The 19,939-nt window shown below is 39.3% G+C and overlaps 1 protein-coding gene across 2 annotated transcripts in view; it reads right to left on the bottom strand.

Annotated features, from left to right (window-relative positions):
- Positions 1–15,943: 15,943 nt before the first annotated feature.
- Positions 15,944–19,939, bottom strand: part of AQP9 (aquaporin 9) — a 45,028-nt gene continuing 41,032 nt past the window's right edge. For both annotated transcript variants that reach the window (XM_017531891.2, XM_017531889.2), the window contains one exon: positions 15,944–17,887. In XM_017531891.2, the coding sequence (XP_017387380.1) occupies positions 17,801–17,887 (87 nt within the window). In that variant the 3' untranslated portion in view covers positions 15,944–17,800. The remainder of the gene's footprint in view (positions 17,888–19,939) is intronic.

Genomic DNA, 19,939 nt, shown 5'->3' with positions numbered 1-19,939 from the left:
ACAGCCAACTCCAGAAACCCCAAAACCAGTGAAAGAACACCATCCTTAATATTCTATTCCTCTAGAACCACTCCTGGTACAAAAATCTGTATTAGTCTGTTTTTGTATTGCTTTTAAAGACATATCCAAGACTGGGGAAGAAAAAGAGGCTTAATTGGACTTACAGTTCCACATCACTGGGAGGCCTCAGCATCAAGGCGGGAGGTGAAAGGCACTTCTTATATGGCGGTGGCAAGAGAAAACGAGGAAGACGCCAAAGTGGAAACCCCTGATAAAACCATCAGATCTCGTGAGACTTATTCACTACCACAAGAACAGTATGGGGGGAACTGCCCCCATGATTCAAACTATCTCCTACCAGATCCCTCCCAGAGTGTGTGAGAATTATGGGAGTACAATTCAAAATGAGATTTGGGTGGGGCTAAAACCAACCAAACATATAACCGAAACAGCCCTCTAAAAAATATTCCCAGGATCAAAATGGGTCTGTGTAGTGTTGAGGTTGGAAGGAATAGTGCCTCTGTTTATCCTGACACTGTTAACCCAGTCCTGGATTTAATTTACATTTAGCAATCATATCATCAGACTGACTCTGTAGCCAACTATAAACCCCCAGCATTTGTCACAGGACTGCTGTTTGGTTCTTTCTCCCAAGTTCTTTCCTAAATGTTGCTATGGACCTAAACATTTTATATTATTTTTCTTGATAATTTTTATCTTGTCTGTTGTGACTCATTGTTCCAGCCTGATGAGATTTGAAAAAAAATTTTATTATATCATCTAATATAATAATTATTCCTGTGTTTTCTGCAATTTGATGATATGCTTACATACTGAGCAGGACCTGGAAAATTCAGAGTCCTTTGGCAGATCATTCATTAAATAACACTTTTAGGAAATGGTCATTCCCCCTACAAGTCTGTATAACCTGTTGTCGATGAAAGTGCTTTTCTTTCTTTAGTACATGAAGGCATTGTGGAGAATTCACCTTGCTGAAGTCAAAGCATATTTGCTCTCTAGTCTTTCCCTGAACTTTCAGAGTAAAACTGTCTAATAAAGTGGTTTAAATTCAGTGTGACATGACTGGCTGTTAACCCAGTCACGTGGGTGCCTACTGCACACCACTTTATTTCCTACACAACCATGAATAATTTATTTTAGAGTTTGAAGAATACAGATTTGGAGGTCAAACACATCTGGGATGAAATCCTGGTTCTTTTCATTGTGAACTAAGCCAAGATACTCAACTTCTCTGAGCCTCAGTTTCCTCATCTGTAAAATGAGGAGGTTAATACTTTCTTCATGGGTTTCATGTGATGATTACAAGATAACACGTGGAATGCACTTAGCAGGATACCCAGGATGTAATAAACACTCAATCCCTGTTAAAGCTCATTATTGTTAGTGCTATATTGTAATAGTAAGTCGTTGCTCATTTTGTAGTCTGTGAAATGGACCTTTTTCTTTTCACTTCTCTGAAAATTCGAACAGTACATGCCTATCCCTAATCTTACGGTACTATGTTGAAAATATAGCAAAAATTAAAATAGTGCTGCTTTCCGTCTGCCATCTGTTCACAATAACCATCTGTCCAGAACTGTAGCCCTATCCCTTTTCATTTGCTCTTCTTTCTCAAAACATTAATTAAAATGTGTCCCCATTAGGACCCCAATCCATGTCCAACTCACACCCTTTGTGGCCCTCCCATGTTTTACACAGCTCAACCCATTTGGGGCTCCAACTGGTGTCAGACAAACCCACTGTGGCCACTTTTCACATTCCTCCTGGCTTATAGGTTTCCTTTTTGTACGTCTGTCATCTCCAGGACTGTGTTAGGTCAAGCCTAGAGGTCACTTAGCTCTGCCAGAATGAGATAGAAAGCCAGGCAACCCAAAGAAGTCATGGGATCTAGGTGTAGAAAGCAGAACTTGGACAAGCAGAAGAGAACCCCAGTCACGGGAGAACCTGGGCACCAGGAAGAAAAATGAAATACAATCATACTAGCAAGGACTGGGTACCAAGTCATGAAACAAACTACAAGATAGACACAGTGAGAAACCAGAAAGTGCTAGACTCAGTGTTCCTAAATATCCCCCTTCTAAAGTAGGTAGTAGCAGATTTGGGGTCCAAATTGAATCTACAAGTAGCATTAGGTGGCCCCAGCAGTGGAGGTTAGCATGCCGCCGCAGCAGGGAGCCAAGCAAGGTACTAAGATATTCTCCAAGAAAATGTCTAAGATTCCCGACACTTGCTCATCCCATTCAGCTCTTTGGCTAGTCCTCAATTAAATCCTGGAGAACCTTTCTCTTGCTGATTTTGAGTCTTTTGAGAGGTGGCCTTATCGGTCAGAAACCCATCAGATGCCCTTCTTTCAGCAGGGTGACAATAGTCAACCACACAGAGTGGAATCCAGGTCACTAGTGACTCTCTGAGTACTCAAAATGCCAGTGTAAGGCAAGAACGTATCTGATAAGAATGGAGAGAGACAGCGATACGTTACACTTCACAGGACAGGCATTTGTAATCTATTCTAATGACCTGAGGGAATGGTATTGGTTATAACTCTCTAGCTGTTCTTAAATGCCACTCAAAAGGCATCCAAGACTTTTGGCATTTCTTAACCTTGTAAAACTAAAAAATGTTAAAAACATTTCTTTTAAAAAAAAGGCGGAGAAATAAACCCCACTACAATTTCACCTCCTGGAGACAATCTCTGTTAAAATTTTGGAGCGTATCTGAGCTAGCGCCTTTCTTCCCTCATTCCCTCTTGCCTTTCCTTCTTTGTGTCCTCCTTATCTTTCTCCCTCTGGGTTTCAAGGGCAGAGAGTTGGGTTATTTATCCTCCTTCTTCACGGCACATTACCAACATTTGCATGTGCTTGGTTTGATCCTATTTTATCATTTTCCTGCTTCATCCTGAGTCATATATCACTGAAGAATATATTATATTTATGTATTTCTCTCATTTACATAAGTTGTGCTTGTTATAGGTCTTGTTCAGTCTCTCACTTTCTTTTTCTTTTCTTTCTTTCTTTTTTTGCTCATCACTGTTTATGTGATCTATTTACAATACAGAATATCTATCTGGCTCACTGAAGTTAGCTGTTACATGCTGTCAGAGAGTATGCATCTTCCTCATTTCACATATCTATTCCACTGGTAATGGACTCTAGGTTGCCTCTAGTATATCGCTGCCAAAAACAACACAAAAAGCATCCCCACGCATATGCTCATGTGAATCTGATTATCAGAAGAGTATAGGCAGGAATGAGATTGCTGAGTCACAGGAACACACATAGCATCACTAAGTTCTTCCAGATTGTTTCTCGAATGGCTACAACATTCTCTCTCTCTCTCTCTCTTTTTTTTTTTTTTTAACTGAGAAAGGATTCATATACCATAAAGGTTACCTTTTAACATGTACATTTCAGTGGTTTTTGGATTATTCATGAATGTGTGAAATCAGCATTACAGTCCAACCAGAACATTTTCATCACTTCACGGTTTTCATTGTCTCCAAGAGGTGGCCATGGAAATAAAGTGGGCTTTATTTCTCCATCTATTTTATGTTTCTAACATTTTTCATTTTTAAAAATGTTGAGGGAAACTCTGTAACCATTAACAGGCACTCTCTGCTTTCCCCTCTCCCTGACCATTGACTCATCTGTTTTCCGTCTTTGTAGACTTTCCTGTTTTGGACATTTCAGATAAGTGGAATCACACATATGTGGCCTTTTGTGTCTGACTTTTTTCACTTAGCATAAAGTCTTCAAAGTTTATCATTGTTACAGCATGTATCAGTGCTCCACTGGTTTTTTAAATTTTTAAAATTATTTATTTTTTTTTGAGAAGGAGTCTCGCTCTGTCACCTAGGCTGGAGTGCAGTGATGTGATCTTGTCTCACTGCAACTTCCGCCTCCTGGGTTCAAGCGATTCTCCTGCCTCAGCCTCCCGAGTAGCTGGGATTACAGCCACGCACCACCATGTCCAGCTAATTTTTGTATTTTTAGTAGAGATGGGGTTTCACCATGTTGGTCAGGCTGGTCTCAAATGCCTGGCCTTGTGATCCGCCTGCCTCAGCCTCCCAAAGTGCTGGGATTACAGGTGTGAACCATGGCACCCGGCTGAATGATACACCCTTGTGTAGAGATATTACATTTTATTTACCCATTCATCAGTTCATGGACATTTGGAATGCTTCCATTTTCTTCACAATTATGAAAAACACTGCTATATTTTGGCTACTATGCTATAATGCTGAACATTTATGTATATAATTTTGTGTGGACACTTGTTTTTAATTCTCTTGGGTATAAACCTAGCAGTAGAACTGCTAGTTAATATGTTAAGTCTGTGCTTAATAACTGAGAAACTGTTTTCTAAAACAGCTGCACTATTTTACATTTTCAATGGTGATATATGAAGGATCCAATTTCTCTATATCCTCACTCGTACTTGTTATTATTTATTTTCAAAAATTGTAGCCATCCAAGTAGATAGGAAATGGCATCTCACTGTGATTTTGGTTTGTATCTCTCTGATGACTATTTCGAGCATCTTTCAAAGTGTTTATTGGCTGTTTGAGTATCTTCTTTGGAGAAATGTCTGTTTAAATCCTTTGCCCATTTTCAAATTGGGTTATTTGTCCTTTTGAGTTGTAAGAGTTTTAAAATATATTATGAATATGAGTTCCTTATCAGAGATATGATTTACAAATATTATCACCCATTCTGTGGGTCATCTTTTCACTTTCTTNTTTTTTTTGAGACAGAGTCTTGGTCTGTCGCCCAGGCTGGAGTGCAGTAATGCCATCTTGGCTCACTGCCACCTCCACCTCCTGGGTGCAAGAGATTCTTGTGCCTCAGCCTCCTGAGTAGCTAGGATTATAGGTGTGTGCCACCATACCTGAATTTTTTTTTTTTTTTAAATTTTAGTAGAGACAGGATTTCTCCATGTTGGCCAAGCTAGTCTCGGAACTCCTGGCCTTAAGTGATCTACTTGCCTTAGCCTCCCAAAGAGCTGGGATTCCAGGCATGAGCCACCGTACCTGGCCATATTTTCACTTTCTTGATGGTGTCCTTTGAAGCATGAAAGTTCTTAATTTTGTTGAACTCCAACTTATCTATTTTTTTTTCTTTTGTTGGTTATGCTTTGGTGTCATATCTAAGAAGCTCTTACCTAAACTAAGGACAAAAGATTTATGCCTATGTTTCTTCTAAGTATTATATAGTTTTAACTCTTATATTTATGGCCTTTGATTCTTTTAGAGTTATTTATATTATGAGGTATCGATCCAAATTCATTCTTTTACATGTGGAAATCCAGTTTTCCCAGCACAATTTGTTGAAAAGCCCATTCTTTCCCCCATTGAATTGCCTTGGCAACTCAGTTGAAAACCAACTGGTCATAGACCTAAGGGTTTATTTCTAGACCCCTGACTCTATTCCATTGTTCCAAATGTCTGTCTGTATCCACAATGTCTTGATTATTGTAACTATGTACTAAGTAGTAAAATTAGGAGGCCTGAGTCAGCCGTCTTTGTCTTTTTTAAAGACAGAGTTTTGACTGTTCTTCATCTTTTGCATTTCCATATGAATGCTATGATCAGCTTGCCAATTTCTTCAAGAAAACAAAGCTGAGAATTTAACAGGGATTGCACTGAATCTGTATATGAATTTGAATGTATTGGATGTATTAAGTTTCTATGACTTTTGTAACAAATTAGTACCAATAAAGTGGCTTAAAACAACAAACAAATTTTATCTTATAATATTGTAGGTCAGAAGTCCCACATGGGTCTTAACAACACCCTTTCTGGCCATTGGAGAGAGGATACCCTCACTTCTTGGCTTACCACACCCTTTTCCATCTTCCAAGACAACAATGGCAAGCTAAGTCCTTCACAGGCTGCTATCTCCCTGGTTCTGTCTTCTGAAGTCACACCTCCTTCTCACAGCTGGAAAAGGTTTTCTACTTTTAAGGACCCATGTGATCAGATTGGGCTCATCCTGATAATCCAATACCAGCCTCCATCAAGGTCTGTAATGTAATCACATCTACAAATTCTCTTTTGCCATATAAGTTAACATTTTAACAGGTTCCATGAGTTTGAATGTGGATATCTTTGGTGAGTCATTATTCTGCTTACCACATCATTTTTATTAATGGGTTTTTTTTTTTTTTTGGTCAAGTAAAGGTCATCTGACTATTGCTTTTTGGGGACAGTGGCTCATGCACTCTTGTTGGGGTAGGCCCACTTCATCTTCACCATCACAGGCTCTGGCTGTGCAGGATGGCATTGGCCCTGTGGATGGCAGCCATGTGCAGGTCAGACCAGTCTTTGTTCTTGAGGATCACGTGCTTGATGCTGCTCAAAGTGGCCCAGTTCTTCTTGTTGGTGGTGGTCTTCATGCATGTAGGAGGTGGCTGGCTTTTGCTGGCCTGATCTCTGTTTCATGACCACAACCACACTGTTGCCATTGGCCATTGGCTTCATATCCACAGTCTTGTGGTGAGTTGGCCTGGTAGCAGAGGGAGTGTGGGCCCTCAGGTTATTGCGCTTTGTGATACAGGTCTGCTTATTCCTCTTGATCAGGAAACTAGAGCAGTTCTGCACCACTATTCAGTGCAGAAGTACAGACAGTGACAGTTCCTCTCATAGTGCTGTAGACAGAAATAGCCGTACCACTTTAACAATATTAAACTTTCTAAACCATGACCATGGGATGTCTTTTTATTTTGTTAGATATTCTTTAATTGCCTTTAATGATAGTTCATAGGTTTCAGTGCACAAGTGTTGTACTTCTTACTTTTTTGTTAAATTTTTTTGTAAATTCTGATATTTTTCCTGCAGTTGTAACTGGGATTATTTTTAAATTTTATTTTCAGATTGTTGCTAGTGTATGGAAATAAAATTGATTTTTGCTTTTTTATTTTATAGCCTCCATCAGTAGAGCTTTGTAATTATTGCTTTATACAGTTATCTTTACAACTAGACCATTGGAAAGAAAATAGTTACAAATAAAAATGCATGCATATTGCCTTTTGTTTTTACCTATGTGGTTACCTTTACCAGCCTATTTATTTCTTCATATGGATTAGAGTTACTGTGAGGTGTGCTTTAATTTCACCATGAAGGATTTCCTTTAGAATATCTTGTAGGGCAGATATAGTAGTAAGAACTGTCTCAGTTTTTGTTTGTCTGGGAATGTCTTAATTTCATCTTCATTTTTGAAGGATGTTTTGCTGGTTATAGAATTTTTGGTTGACAGTCTTTTTCTTTTATTACTTTAAATACACCGTGCCACTGCCTTCTGCCCTTCATGGTTGCTGATGAGTAATTAACTGTAAATACTTTTGCTTAATTTATACACAGTGAACTGCACAGATTTTTAATTGTGGGGTTTGATAAGTTTTTGACATATGTGCACATCCATGTAACCTTTAACTCAAGCTAAAGTTTATTTTATAACATATTATATAAAATTTCCATTTCCTTCAAAAATTTCCTCAAGCCCCTTTATAAACAGTATACTCTTCCATTCCTAAAGCAACCATTGCTTTGGTTTCTATAACTATAGAGTACTTTTTTTCTGTTCTTGAGCTTCATAAAAATGAAATTACACATTATATACTCTTTTATATCTGACTTCTTTTGCTAAGTATGTTTTTAAGGTTTATCCATATTATGGCATTTTCTTTTTTTTCTTTTCTTTTTTTTTTTTGAGATGGAGTCTTGCTCTGTGTCCAGGCTGGAGTGCAGTGGCGTGATCTCATCTCACTGCAACCTCCGCCTCCTCACTTCGAGCAATTCTCCTGCCTTGGCCTCCTGAGTAGCCAGGACTATAGGCATGGTTCACCATACCAGGCTCGTTTTTGTATTTTTAGTAGAGACAGGGGTTTCACGATGTTGACCAGGCTGGTCTTGAACTCCTGACCTTGTGATCCTCCTGCCTTGGCCTCCCAAAATGTTTGGATTACAGGTGATGTATTTTCTTTTTAATTTCTGAGAAATATTTTTATTGTAAGAATATACCAGCAATTGTTTATTCATTTTCATATTGATGGACATTTGGATTCCAGAAATTCCAAATCTGGAAATTCAAAAAGCAGTTTCTAGATTGGAACTATTGTGAATGAAGATGCTATAAACATTCTTGCATAAGAATTTTTTGTTGTTGTTGTTGTTTTAATTGGGCCTTTTTATGGGTAAGTACTTGGGAATAGAATTGAACATCATGGAATAAGTGTAAGTTTACTTTTGTAGTAAATACTTTTATGAAATAGTTGTACCATTTTACACTTTAACTAGCAATGTATGAGGGTTTCAGTTGCCCCACATCCTCCTATTTGGTGTCTTCAGACTGTTTTAAAGATAACTATTCTAATGCCTGCACATTAGAATGCACATTCTAATGCATGGTACATCATTGTGATTTTAATTTGAACTTCCTTAATGTGCTTATTGGTCATTCATATGTATTCTTTAATGAATGTGTTTGTTTACATCCACAGCCTTTTTAAAAAATTGGTTTGTCTTTTTTTTTTATTGAATTGAGTAAATCCATATATTTTGAGTATATTTCCTTTGTTAGATACAGCTATTACAAACATTTTTTCCCAGTCTGTAGCTTGCCCGCTTATTTTCTTAATGATCTCTTTTAATAAGTAGAAGTTTTAAGTTTAATTGAAATATAGTCGATTTATTTTTATGCTTTTGTATTCTTATACAAGAAATCTTTGCCAATTCCAAAATTGCAAATACTGTCCCATATTTCTCTCAAGAAGCTTTATAGTTTTAACTTTTAATTTTGTCTATGATCCATATTCAGTTAATTTTTCTGTATGTTTCTGTGAAATAGAAGTCAAGATTTACCTTTTTTTCTAGTTGTTCAGTACCAATTTGTTGAAAACGTTTTCCCTTCTCCATGGGACTGCGTTAGCTTCTTTTATCGAAAATCAGTTTACTGCATAAGCATGGGTCAAATTCTGGATGCTCTATTATGTTTCATTAATCTGTTTGTTCTTTCCTGTACTAATAGCCTACTTTCCTGATTACCATGGCTTTAGAGAGAGTCTTGAAATTAGATAGCATAACTTTTCCAGTGTTTTCCCTCTTTTCCTAGTTTATTTTGTTTTTTCTAGTTACTTTGCGTTTTCATACAAATTTTAGAGTCAGCGAGTTAATTTCTCCAAAAAATAGACTATTGAATTTTTTATTGGGAATTTCATTAACTCTGTAAATCATTCTTCATTTATTTATGATAGACTTTCAGATTAACTTGGCAACTCCATTAGGCAACTAGTTTGTTTAATTAATTTATCAAAACTAAACTCTGTAATTCATAAGCTAAGCATAGCCTTAAGCAGGTTCTTTGCACCTGAGTATATTAGAAAATTGTCAAAGCTAAGCCAGTCATATGAATTAGATTATTTAGGTATTAGCAAATTCATATTCCTGGAAATTTTTCTTGCTCTTCAAATTCTCACATGAATATACAGCTGAATTTACAAATGTGAAATAATAATAAAAGAATTAGCTAACAAGTATTAAGAAGGAAATAAATTCCAGGCATTGTGCTACATGTTTCACAGGCATTTTCTCAATATTTTCAACAACCGATAGGGCCCAAGTACTAGTAACATTCCCGTTTAATGGATGAGGAAACAGAGGTTTAGCGTCACACAGCTATTCTTCGGTAGACTGGAATCTAATCTGGCTGTCTCTAGAGCCTCACGTTTTGATCACTAGCTACAGAGTCTCCAATGTGTGAGCAGTTGAATGCCCTCATGCTCTTCTTCCAAAGATAATCACATCAGCAATGTAACATCAATTATCTGCCCTTGGTTATAGGCTGAGAACAGGCTCTGGAATGGGCAGTGCATGGTCCCCTCCTCTCCCTGATCTACAGGTGACTTTTGGCTATAACTATATCCTCTGTTGGATTAGAATCTTATTATCAAAATATCACCATAGATCAGCCAACCAAGGGCCATCAAAATCCTCTCTTGACAAAGGTGATTTCCTTTACGAAAAGGTTGGAACCTGGAATATTGTGCCACTTTTGTATAAGTTTTTATTTCCAAAGATCTGAAGTCTTTGGGTAAGAATAAATAGATAAATATCAAATAAGTACTACCACCACCAATAGGATTTTCCAGGTGTTCACTTACCTTAATCACTCACAATGTCACTCACAGAGGTGGACAGGTGTTAAATATTTGAAGTCCTTTTCACAGCATATTTTACTATTTAAAGTATAAGCATTTTGTATAGTGTGGATTTCTTAGTGCAACAATAATTGTTAATGATATTTTCCATAATTTCAAATAGTTCAGGACTTCCTCCTTGCTTAAACTTTGCTCCTGGTAGATGACTACTTTTTAGTAGTAGCAGACAAATATATTTTCCTTTTTGCATCAAAATAAAAATGTTTTGCCCAAATCTTACAGGAGAATTGGATAGAAATTTGTACAAATTTGAGGCAAACTGTTGCTGCAAAACCCTGATATTTGCCTGAGTCTTTAGACATCAGAGTAACTAGCCGGTTTTCAACCTTTACAGAATCTACATTGTTACATGCCAGAGTTAAAAGGCAGTCTCAGCTAGGTGTGGTGGTGTGTAGCCACTCAGGAGACTCCTTGAACCAAGGATTTCAAGTCTAGACTGGGCAACATAGCAAGACACTCTCCTCCAAACAACAACAACCACAAAGTCCAGTCTCACTGGAAATGTCCACAATGGCTGTGTATTTGATGGTATTAAGAAATTGAGAAATTATTGATACTTATGTTTTTGTGTGATAACGGTATTGCGGTTATGTTTTAAAAAATAGTACTTATCTTTTAGAGATACATCTTAAATATTCATTGGTAAAATGATATCATGTCTAAGATTTGCTTCAGAAAAGTCCCAGGGGGAAAAGTGAGAAGCAGAGGGGGTGAATAAATAAAACATTATTGGCTATGTTTCGGCAACTGTTGAAGCTGAGTAAAAAATACATGGGGTATCATTATAGCATTTTCTCACTATTGTGTTTTTAAAAATCTTTCATAATAAAACGATTTAAAATAATCCTAGGGACTTCTGTTAAAGATTGAAAAACAAAACTGAAATCTTAGGTTCTTGAAAGATAGTTCCTGAAAGACACGTGCAACTGAGAATGATTGAATTATAAAAAGCAAGGGCAGAGCTTGCAACCAGATTTTAATGATGTTATTCCATGTTTTCAAATTCCCACATATTATAATGATATCAGTAATAATACCAACAACAGATGCTGTGGCAGCAACAGTTCATATTTATTTACTGCATACTATAAGGTTGGGACTTTTCTAAGAACTTTACATTAATCATCTCATTGTTATTATTCCTACTTAATCCATGAGAAAACTGAGGCTAACTAACTTGGCTACTGTACTAGCAAGTAGAAGAAGTAAGATTTGAACCCAGAAAGGATGACTCTGTACTGCCTTAATTCAACACATTTTCACAGAGGGACTACCATGTTCTAGGCACTGGAGCAGAGGTAGAAAATTGAAGAGCAAAACATTTGCCAGCATGGAACCGTCTATTCCAATGGGAGGAAACAAGACAAAATCCAACAAATTTAATATAAAATTTGTGTATTTTAGGAAGGGTGATAAGTGCTAGGGAGAAAAATAAATCAGGAAAGAGGGTGGAGAGTGATGGGTGATCAGAAAGGTCTTACTGACAGTGATATTAAATAGGCACCTGAAGGAGATGGAGTGGGGAATTTCAAGCACGAGAGACATCAGGTGCAAAGGCCCTGTGGCAGGGGCTTGCTTGGTGGGTTCAGGGATCAGGATGGCAGCCTGTGTGGATGGAGTCATGGCAAGAGACAAAGCAGTAAAGACCAGGCCAGGAAGGTCAGAGCATGTGACGCTTTGAAGAGTGTCACCCTCAGTTGGGCTTTTATCTAAAGATCACACAGGCTGCTGTGTTGATTACAGGCAGGAGGGGTTTAAGCAGAAAGGTAGGGAGACCAGTTAGGAGGCTTTTCTAAGACCTCAGAGACAGAGGGCAGTGGCTTAGACTAGGGCTGTGTGAGAGAAGAGGTCAGATTTGGAATCCATTTGGAAGGTAGAGCTGACAGAATTTTCATTAATAGCCTATGCTCCAAACCACTGTGGCACTGTTAAAATATTTATTCACGTTTATAATTGAAATCAAAAATGAAGACATTCTGTCTTTCTGTAAAATTAATCAAAGAACATTTCTTCTGCTGTGAGACAATGAGCCTGAAGGAGAGCATCCGTCTGCAAGGAGGCTCAGTGGTGGGAAGTGCAGGAGTCCAGGCTCCAGACGGAGGTGACCAACTGGTCTTGACATTGGCACTGCATCCTGCATCCCGGGGAACCCTCGAGTCCCAAGCAACCTAGGATGGTTGGTCACCCCACTCAGACATGCTGTTCGCATCCCACGTCTTCCACTCTTCACTCTGGAACTTGGTACAAATTGTTTAAGGCCTTGAGCCTCAGTTTCCCTATCTCTAAGTGGAGATAATAATCTACTTGCTGAGCTGTTCTGAGAGTCTTAGAGGTCCTGGATATGAATGTGCTTTGTGAACTGTGAGACACTAAGAATTAAAGCACAAGAATTGTGCTTTAATAACACATTATGCAGGACCTCTGGATGGGGGGTACTCAGGGCCCAGGACCTCCCTGCTTCCTGTGTGGGAAGGAAGTCAGGAAGCCTCTTTCCTGCTGGGATCCTGAGGAAGATGGCGGAGGGCCGAGGGCCACGACGTGGCCGATCCCCACGAACAGTGGTCTGGCCTCTGGAGCATCTCTCACAACCTCCAGGACTCCCAAGGCTCACCCAGCATTTCCTGAGACCCCACAGTCAAGAGAGTTGAGCGTCCGGTGGAGGAAGGCAATTTGGTGTGCTGGGCTCTGGGACACAGGGCACACTAGACTAGGGAAGTAGTGGCAGGCAGTAGGGCTTCCTCACTGGGCCCTATGCCTGGAGCCCATGCTACTTCTAGGAGACCACAGAAAGGCTTAAATCTCTCCTGAAATCACATCCAGGAAAAAAGAATACAGTCGAGCTTGTCACCAGTACAATTACAAAATGATTGAATTGATGCTTTGGGGGTGAGGAGAGGTCAAGGAAGGCAAAAGTGTCTAAAGCTACTAGAAACATGAGGTAGCCCTAGAGGGAGACAGAGTCCAGCGGGCTTGGGCAGCATCTCCAACCACACATAGTTCCATGGATTCAGGTTCAGTTTACCTGGGGCCCGCTTTTCACTAATCCAGAGACAGCGTCTCTTGAATAAGAGCTACTCCTTTTCCAGCAACAAGAAAGAGATTGGAACATGGTTGGTTGCTTACATATCTCTCTGTCTATCTGCCATCTATCTATTTATTTTTATTGTACTTTAAGTTCTGGGGTACATGTGGGTTTGTTGCATATGTATACACGTGTCATGGTGGTTGGCTGCATCCATCATCCTGCCATCTTTATTAGGTGTTTCTCCTAATGCTATCCCTCCCCTAGCCTCCTACCCCACAACAGGCCCCAATATGTGATGTTTCCCTCCTTGTGTCCATACGTTCTCACTGTTCAACTTCCACTTATGAGTGAGAACATGCAGTGTTTGGCTTTCTGTTCCTGTGTTAGTTTGCTGAGAATGATGGTTTCCAGCTTCATCCGTGTCCCTGCAAAGGACATGAGCTCATGTCCTTTTTTATGGCTGCATAGTATTTCATGGTGTATATGTGCCACATTTTTTAAAAAATCAAGAGACAACAGATGCTGGAGAGGATGTAGAGAAATAGGAATGCTTTTACACTTTTGGTGGGAGTTAAACTATTGTGGAAGACAATGTGGCAATTCCTGAAGGTTCTAGAACTAGGAATACCATTTGACCCAGCAATCCCATTACTGGATATATACCCAAGTAATTATAAATAATTCTCTTATAAAGACACATGCACACATGTGTTTATTACAGCACAGTTCACAGTATCTATTTTTATACAGACTCAGACAGCCAACACAGTAAGTATGACCAGGTCTACCATTGATTCTCTGCATGGGCTGTGATTAGGAAACATGTTGTCACAGAGAACTGAAATTCCCAGTTTGAGAAGTGATGTACCACAGCATTTCTGTGGTGATGTGTGTGGGTGATTGTGGGTGGGCTGAGTCATCCGTTCACCCCACATAATTCATTTATTAAGAAGTCTTTGGAAAATGACCTGAGATTAGATTAAACTAATATGGCCTTTGGTAGGTCCTATCTTTGAAACTTTCATACAAATGTGCACCAGCAACTTATCCCAAGTCTTTATCAATGATTTTCAAACTGTGAAACTGTGTTCTGAAGACCCCCCCAACCCTCACACACACACACGCTCACATGCGCGCACGCGAGCACACACACACACACACACACACACACACACTTTCTCTTCAGTGACCCGTTAGGGGCTGCACTGGGGATATGTTTTTAAGATGATATCACAAGAAGAATGAAGCTCCTGATCCCCCTCCTCTCCTTATTTATAGTAGTTCCAATTCACTTGTGGGTATGACATAAGGGTTTATTTGAACGATAGGTTCTGTGGCTAAACAAAACTTATAAACCATTCTCTGTAACTGGAAGTTGCATTTTTTTTCCCATGACGATATTGTTGAACATCAACATACCTTAAAGTAGGACATGTGTGTGTGTGTGTGTGTGTGTGTGTATAAGCAATTTAAAGGAAATAATAATTTATATTATAAAGATAAAATTTTACATATGTCATTTTTGCGTGGAGTATCCTGTTTAACAGCTGAAGATTGACTGGTTGTTACCGGTTAGAAAAGTCCTGCAACCTTTGACATGCTCTGCGATCTAAACTGGTTAAAGAATCAGAGAAATTCTATTTTTGGCATTAAGATAAATGCTCCTATCAAGTTTTATGATTGATAAGGGGGAGGGAAGGAGAGATGTTACAATTCTAACTCTTAAAGCAACTATTTAAAAAATGGGATGAGTTTGCTCTATCTAGTTGACTTCTGATACAGATAATTCAAACATATAAACATCCTCTTGGGTAAGAACTTCACAAATGTAAATCCACTTACTTGTAAGTAGGGGACAGGAAGGGAATTTGAGTGTGAGCACCTGGATCAAAAGCCCTTTTTTTCATGGAAAAAAATCTTCCCGGGGCTGATTTCCATAATGGTACATTTCCTCTTTATAAATCCTAGTAATTAATCATCAAGTTTTGTTTAATGAACACCTGTGTAGATCATAGATTCCTCAGTTTATTCTCAAAACTCAAATTTTGAGTTACCTCTTGCTCTAAGAATTAGAGTCCGCCCCCAGGGTTTGTTTCTGGTTTGTTTGGCACCTCTGCTCCTGGCTGAACTTGAATCAAAGTGCAGGATTTCATTGTCTTCTCTTACCCTCCTTCCAACCGTTCCTTGACTCCAGGGTCTCCCAACCTTAGCATTATTGACATTTTAGGCCAAATAATTATGTGTTCTGAGGGTTGCCTTTGCACTGAAGGATGTTTGGCAGCATCCCTGGCCTCTAGCCACTAGAGGCCATTAGCATCCTCTTCCAATTTATGATAACCATAAAATTCTCCAAATATTGCCACATGTTCCCTTGAGAAGTAGGGAGGGAGGAAAACCATTGGTCTAATCCATGAGGATCCCAAGACTCTGGAATCCTGCCAGGAATTACCTGGCCACTACTGGACATGGTCAGAGAAACCTTAGACCCATGTGATTTACCCAATTCAATGTTCTCAACCCTTGCTGCATTTTTAGAATCACCTGAGATGTTTACAAAGGACCAACTGGGCACTAGTATTTTTTTAAATTCCTCCAGGAAATTCAAATTTGTCGACACAATAGACAACCTCTGAACTAAACGTACTTAGTAATCTTAATACTTGCAAAAACCAACCAACCAACCAACCAACCAACAGTGACCCAACAATTTTATTTCAAATAGGAAATATCCAGGTAGCTTCAAAGCCAGAAAAAAATCCCCTTTGTCCATAGATTGTAGAACATAAGTCATCAGAAACATTTCACATTTGCTTTCTGTTCTTCTGTTATCAGCACGAAGCAGTTGGGAAACCTAATGCCTTTGGGAATGCTGGGCTTTTTGACTGTTTGACTGAAGTTGCATCCCTTGATGTAGAGCATCCCCTGGTGCTTGTAACTCACAGGCAGTCTTTTGTCGGAAGTAACATCCATTAGAGAACTTCAAGGGGAAAGACTGAACTGGAGGAAATGCCCTGAATGGAATGTTTGGGGCTGGCAGGAAGGAAGATCAAGACTTAACAAGACCAAAGGTGGCTTGGGAAGGGAGGCCTTCTGATAATGTTTATCAACAAATGAAAGGTATGATTAAATTGCTACCACTTTCCTCCATCTGTACTCAATAAGTGTGGGAATAAATCCAGACAATGAGGGTCTTTGCATCTTAAGATTGAGGAACATTATGTTCAGAGCTGTATATATTCTGGAAGCTACCAATTCCACTTCTGGCCAGCCAGAAAGATTTGGCAAAAATTCTCACCCAGCTACTACTCTTCTGAAAGGTAGAGGAATGCATTAGATAATGTTCAACTTTCCATGTGCTCTTGGACAACTCAGCTTCCCTAAGACTGTTTCTTTATCTGAAAAATAGGCACTGTGGCATTTGCCTCAGATAGACATTATGAGAATTAAATCAGATAATGTGGGTGAAAGTACCTTGTGAATTGTGAAGCCCAATAAGGTAATATTACCTCTTTGGGGACTTCCCACTCTGAAGATTCAGCTAGACCAGGATCCAGTGGCTTTCAGTTTTGGCTTCTAGGGCATGTGTAAAATAATGGACAAGCACAGTCGTTGATATAACTTGTCAAATGTCTGTTCTCAAGTGGGCAATTAGGAAAATACATTTGAGCTAAAAAGACAGAGTGATGTATTTTTCATGACTAAGGTTACAATTGTATTTTAGGTTATTATATACTAAAGACCAGGAAATTAATTGGTGTCCTCTAAAATGCAGGAGAACAAGAGATTAATCTGATAAATGGTTTCCATTAAAAATTCCATTTGGCTTCTCAAATTCATCTTGTCTCCTGTGGTTTCTGAATGCCACAATGTCCTCCCCTGTGCTTTCCAGCTGCATTCTCTTGCTTCCTAAATCACTAGGTTTGGAGAATATCAGTATTTATACAAGTCCAGTAACACAGCGTAACTAGAGGCTTAACCTGTTAGCTCCCTAATTCATGAATATGTTGACTGAAACCATGGCTTTGTCTTTCATCTTAGGGTTTGGTTGATAGTCAGAATGTAATCTTTGTTGATACTGAAGAAAAGCGTTTTGGTAACACTATTTCATACAGAGAGTGCAGCTGAGACCACTCAAATGAGACTGTTGTCAAGATGCCAAATTATTAGTGCTTACCTAGGAAGAATTCCCATCGAGGATGAAATAAGCAGGGCAGGAGAGAAGGCTGTTTCAGGGGATGGTCAGTGTTATTCTGGAGGTTGGGGGTGGGGGACACTGGTAGAGAAGTGGTTAGTGTTTCCAGACTTTTACTCGGGTGCTTTTCCGATTAGATGTCCCATGTGGCTAGCAGAGAAAACTGGGTGGATTCCACCCTAGGCTTGCAAAAACACAGACACTTAGATGCCATGTTTCTGAAGAGAATCCCAAACCAATTGCAAATCCAGAACTGAGCATGCCACTACATGACGACACTGAGCTCATATTTCTCTGGTTTGTCCTCAGATTGTTCTGCATTTAAGACTGAGTCAGGTTCTGGATGGTGGATTTCAATGACAAGAACGTAGATGAGGCCTCCTATGACAGCACCAACCATAGGGCCCACTACAGGAATCCACCAGAAGTTGTTTCCAGCTCTGAAATCAAACAAGAAATTAGTGCTATATTTCTTGGCCTTCCTCCTGGTATTACTGTCTAGTTTTTCACTTACTTGTTAGTCTTTCTCATGCTCGTGGTTCCCTCTTAATTCAGCAAGAACTAAGTATAAGGGAGCTCACTGTAGCAGGGCAACTGTCATCCTTGATTTTCCACTACACCTGATTTTAGATGATATGTCCTACTAATATTTGTGAGATATTATGTCTTATTTATTTTTCTTTTAGAAAATATGCTGGCTGAGCCCATGGTCAAGATTGAGGGTCCCTAGCAAAGATCAGGTCAATTACTCAGGAATTGCCTTCCCCTCATCTTGAAATAATGATGCCTGTGAATTACAGGTAGAATGTGGAAAATTTCTGGGTGTCATTACTGTATGAGGACAATTAAACTAAACAATCAGGAAATGTTTGTCAATCAATGAATGAATTTTTAAAAAATCTAAGGTGGATGTGTGAATTGCCTACTAAATATAATTTAAATTGGTACTTATTTTTTAAGGTCATAACTTGAAGCTACCCTCTGCTAAGGCTGTCACGCCATGACTCTCTCTCTTCCAGAAATCCTCAATGTCTGTATGTTACAGCAAAGCTATAGTTCTGGGGAAAAGCAGGTGTTTTTGGGAGTTGTCACCATCTTCTTTGGAGAGAGAAAATACATGTAAATAATTTCTCAGAAAGTATCAGGAATACTCACAAGCAAAGAAAAGTATACAGTATATTGTTTAAGGATATATACATTTAAGATAAAACTATTTTATAGTTGAATTCTAGAAGGACCCATTGCTGTTATTTTCATCATTATGCTTAATAACTACACAAATGTTCCATGTGGCCTTTTGTGTATCTCCAACTTTGATTAGAAAGAACAGTAAAGGAAATAAGCAGAAAATAAGAACCCTGTCCTAGAATCCATAAGACTAGTTCTAATCTCAAGATTATCTAGAAGGTCTTTGAGCAAATCACCCCCCGCCCCTGTTCCCTGTGATAGAACCTCCATTTGTGTGGTCCTTTCCACCTGGAGCATCTAACTGGTCTCTAGGTCTTCCATTGCCCATGCAGGGTTGATGGAAGAGCAGTGAGCCTGAGCATGGCAGCCACCAGATGTCACTCTTACCACATGGGAGTGAGGATGCTACACTCTGCCACAGTCATAGCGCCCTTCCCCAGGCCCGAAATCCAGATGCATTTTTCTAGGGGAGAGACATGGAGGGTGGCCGCTTCTCCCATTTGGCTGTAAAGACTTGGAGCCTTCTCTAGAGCTCAGCACGTGATGTGAGTATAAGCTACCTACTGGGTCCATCATTTCCTTTTACGGTAAATCTCTTCCTGTCCTTTAGCAGATGACAGTCCAAAGTATCAGCCAGGATGCATGTCCTCCTTTCACTGGGTGGACGCTTTTTCTTTTATCAGGCTGGACAGGTTATGTCAGATTCACAAGTCACAAATGGAGGTGCTCAGATGTGGCTACCTGCCCAGCCTGGTCCTTTATGCATACAAAGTAGTGATCATTTGCACACTATGATTCAGGGGATACCAGGAACATGTCTATGTTAGTTGTCTAGGGATCATCTTTAGGAATTCATTACTTTGGGTTAACTATTTTAAAAATTTAATAATACTCCCAAGAGCTTTCACTGATTAGTCATTAACATCCTAATATGAATAAGTGGAGAGAGTTTTGATGGGAAACATCTTAACATTTAAAGGAAAAAGCAAGAATCGGCCAGGGTCTGTTGACTCTTCCCCTCATCAGAGCCTCTGGCACCTCACTCCCCCTGCCATCATTCCACTGCTTGCCTTTCAGGGGTATGTGGGGACCTGGGAATATGGTAGCCTTGGTTTTTTCTAAGACCTTAGATATAGGTCCAAGCTAGGATATCTATTGAGGGATTTCCCTTGGACATAGAACTCTGAGAAAATGAGACACTCTAAGGACGTTTTAGAAGCCTGTTACCCATCAAAGGTTTTGGGGAAAACTCTTTGATTGAGGATTACCAGCCAACCCAGCTCTTCCCTAATGGGTTTCTCCTT

Source organism: Cebus imitator, unplaced genomic scaffold, assembly GCF_001604975.1.
Source record: "Cebus imitator isolate Cc_AM_T3 unplaced genomic scaffold, Cebus_imitator-1.0 Scaffold74, whole genome shotgun sequence".
Classification (NCBI taxonomy): domain Eukaryota; kingdom Metazoa; phylum Chordata; class Mammalia; order Primates; family Cebidae; genus Cebus; species Cebus imitator.
This window is presented reverse-complemented; position numbering and strand designations above follow the sequence as displayed.